This window comes from Cebus imitator, unplaced genomic scaffold (assembly GCF_001604975.1).
Source record: "Cebus imitator isolate Cc_AM_T3 unplaced genomic scaffold, Cebus_imitator-1.0 Scaffold335, whole genome shotgun sequence".
Lineage (NCBI taxonomy): Eukaryota > Metazoa > Chordata > Mammalia > Primates > Cebidae > Cebus > Cebus imitator.
This window is the reverse complement of record NW_016107650.1, coordinates 1651916-1654715: the sequence shown is the minus strand read 5'-3', so window position 1 is coordinate 1654715 and position 2800 is coordinate 1651916. Positions and strand designations below refer to the sequence as shown.

General features: G+C 46.2%; 1 protein-coding gene across 6 annotated transcripts in view; it reads right to left on the bottom strand.

Moving 5' to 3' along the window:
* KIAA0319 (KIAA0319 ortholog) overlaps nt 1–2800 on the bottom strand; it is a 103110-nt gene that overhangs the window by 25638 nt on the left and 74672 nt on the right. For all 6 annotated transcript variants that reach the window (XM_017505240.2, XM_037730167.1, XM_017505241.2 and 3 more), the window contains one exon: nt 1532–1655. In XM_017505240.2, coding sequence (XP_017360729.1) covers nt 1532–1655 — 124 coding nt within the window. The remainder of the gene's footprint in view (nt 1–1531; nt 1656–2800) is intronic.

Here is a 2800-nt window from a genome sequence, read left to right as displayed (position 1 = left end):
TGGGAGCTCACGCCTGTAATCCCAACACTTTGGGGGGCCGAGGCAGGCGGATCACTTGAGGCCAGGAGTTTGAGACCAGCAAGGCCAACATGGCGAAACCTGTTTCTACTAAAAATCCAAAAATTAGCTAGGCATGGTGGCACACGCCTGTAATCCCAGCAACTCAGGTGGCTGAGGCAGGAGAATCATTTGAACCTGGGAGGCAGAGACTACGGTAAGCTGAGTTTGTGCCACTGCACTCCAGCCTAGATGACAGAGTGAGACTCTCTTGAGGGAAAAAAAAATTGCTGATATTTATATAAATAGATGAAATATCTGTTAACAAGTAAAAGGTCCAGGTGTGGTGGTTCATGCCTGTAATCCCAGCACTTTGGGAGGCCAAGGGTGAGAGAATTGCTTGAGCCCAGGAGTTTGAGACCAGCCTGGGCAACAGAGTGAGACCCTGTCTCGAAAAAAAAAGTCACGTAGTCAAAAGCTGTGGCAGGCATTACGCAATGTCTGGACCACGCCACAGTCCAGGTGACCCTACTCACTACAGGACGGTGGTCTCCCCTGGCTTTAGGACAGAGTACTGGGGTGACATACGTTTACAAAGCCCTTTAGGACGGAGCCCCTGGCTCTCCGGGATCATCTGTGGCCATCCCAGCGGCCCCCTCCGCACCGCCTCCCATTCCCACGCCCCCACCTCTTCTCTCTTCAGTCATAGTCATGCCTTTTCATCTTCGAATGCACAGGACCCCTTCCTTGGCGCTCACGCGTACGTTTCCTCTGCGGAGAACTCTTCCTCCTGCCCTGCACTGCCCACCCCTCCCCTTCTTCACGGACTGACTGTGACCTGTGCTCCAACCCTGGGCTCCCGTAAGAGCTCTGTGCGGATGCGTCACACCCACGCAGGCGCTCCTTCTTTGGAGTCCTGTAGCGCCCGGAGGTTATCTTAGTAAAGCACTGATCACACAGTTTTATGTGAACTTCTCCAGAAGCCCTGCAAGGGCAGAGCTCAAGTCTATCTTGTTTAGTTCCACATCCCCAGGTCTAACTGACAGCCCTTTTTATATATTAGCAGCATAAATACGTTGTCTACAGGTTGAGTATAATCTCATCGCTACCTCTAAGGCTGTTTGATTCAGGGGCAGGCAGAGGCTTGTGTTTTCATGAAACTACTAATCAACAGTGACGCTGAACTGGAATGTGTTCCCCAGGGTCAGGCTACCTCTGAGTGTCAGGCCACACATGAGAACCAGCCCCTTCAAGACCCCCGGAGCTCTCTACAGCAGAGTGGGGCACGTATGGAAGCGTCCACATGGCAAATCGGAGCCCACAGCAGTGCTGTGGATGGCTCTCACTTCATCCTTCATACCATAGATCACAGACAGTCAAGGCAGGATTTAGAACCTCAAAATGAAATTAGTTTTAGATGGATCTTCAGCAGCCACAGGCCGGTAACACCAAGTGGGGCATCTTCAAAGCCCAGAAGCCCAGCTATCATTTCTGCTTTAATCTCCAAGGCCAAATCTCTTTCCCCTCCACCTACCAGGCAAGACGATCACAGTCACCACAGCAGTAGACTGTTGTCTTGAAGAATCTGTCACCATCAGCTGAAATGTATAATATCCTTCCTGCATTGCAGATAAATGAAGGTATGGCGTCTGTACTCCCTAAGTGACAGCAAATACAAAAATAAACAAAAGTTACAGAGCACAAGTAAATAGTATGAGAGAATGAAAAACTAACGATTTTACTTAATACAGAGATCCTGCTCAAAAAAGAAATGTGCTTGGCTGGGCGCGATGGTTCACATCTGTAATCCCAGCACTTTGGGAGGCCAAGGCAGGCGGATCACTTGAGGTCAGGAGTTAGAAACCAGTCTGGCCAACATGATGGAACCCCGTCTCTACTAGATATATATATATTTTAAAAATCAGCTGGACACGGTGGAGGGTGCCTGTAATCCCAGCTACTTCAGAGGCTGAGGCACAAGAATCACTTGGAACCCGGGGGGTGGAGGTTGCAGTGAGCTGAGATTGCACCACTGCACTGCAGGCTGGCTGACAAAAAAAAGAAAAAATGTGTTGGTCCCCAGGAAAATGTAACCTAAAGTCTACCGTGCATCCTCACACACTGTTGAAGGAGTGTACATTAGTATGTGCTTTTGGAAGCCAACCTCAAAACAGCTATTAAAATATTAAATAAGCACATACTACAACCCAGTAATTTGACTTCTTAGTATCTATTCTAGAGAAACGCACAAGGAGACTCTCCCGTGGATGTTGACTGAAGCACAGTCTGTCACAGCGAACATGGAAACAGTCCACACATCCACAACAGGAGGGCAGCCAAACACTCTGCAATACACTGTGGAGTGCTAGTTTACAAGAAAGAAGTTGGCTAACGCCCTTCTTGGCCTTAGCCCACCTGCACCCAGATAAATAAAAGATAAAATTAAATTAAAAAATAAATTAGTTTAAAATCATGAGGCAGATTTATAAATACTAAAATGGAAATTGTCAAAGACACATTAAACAAAAAAAGAAAGTTGGATTGTATTCAAAAGCAAATGGCAAAAACAATTTAGAAATCACACACGAAAGGTGTGGAACAATGCATACAGTTTGAAGGATACTGCTACGTGTACATATACACACTCAGACACATGGAAAGGATTCTGGAAGCATACACATTAAACTGATAAAAGCAATTCTCTCCAATAAGGAGAATTGGATGACAGTGGTGATCAATTTATTTGAACTTATTTTACCAAAATTTATTTGAGCTTTTTTCTTTCTTTTTTTTTTTTTTTTTT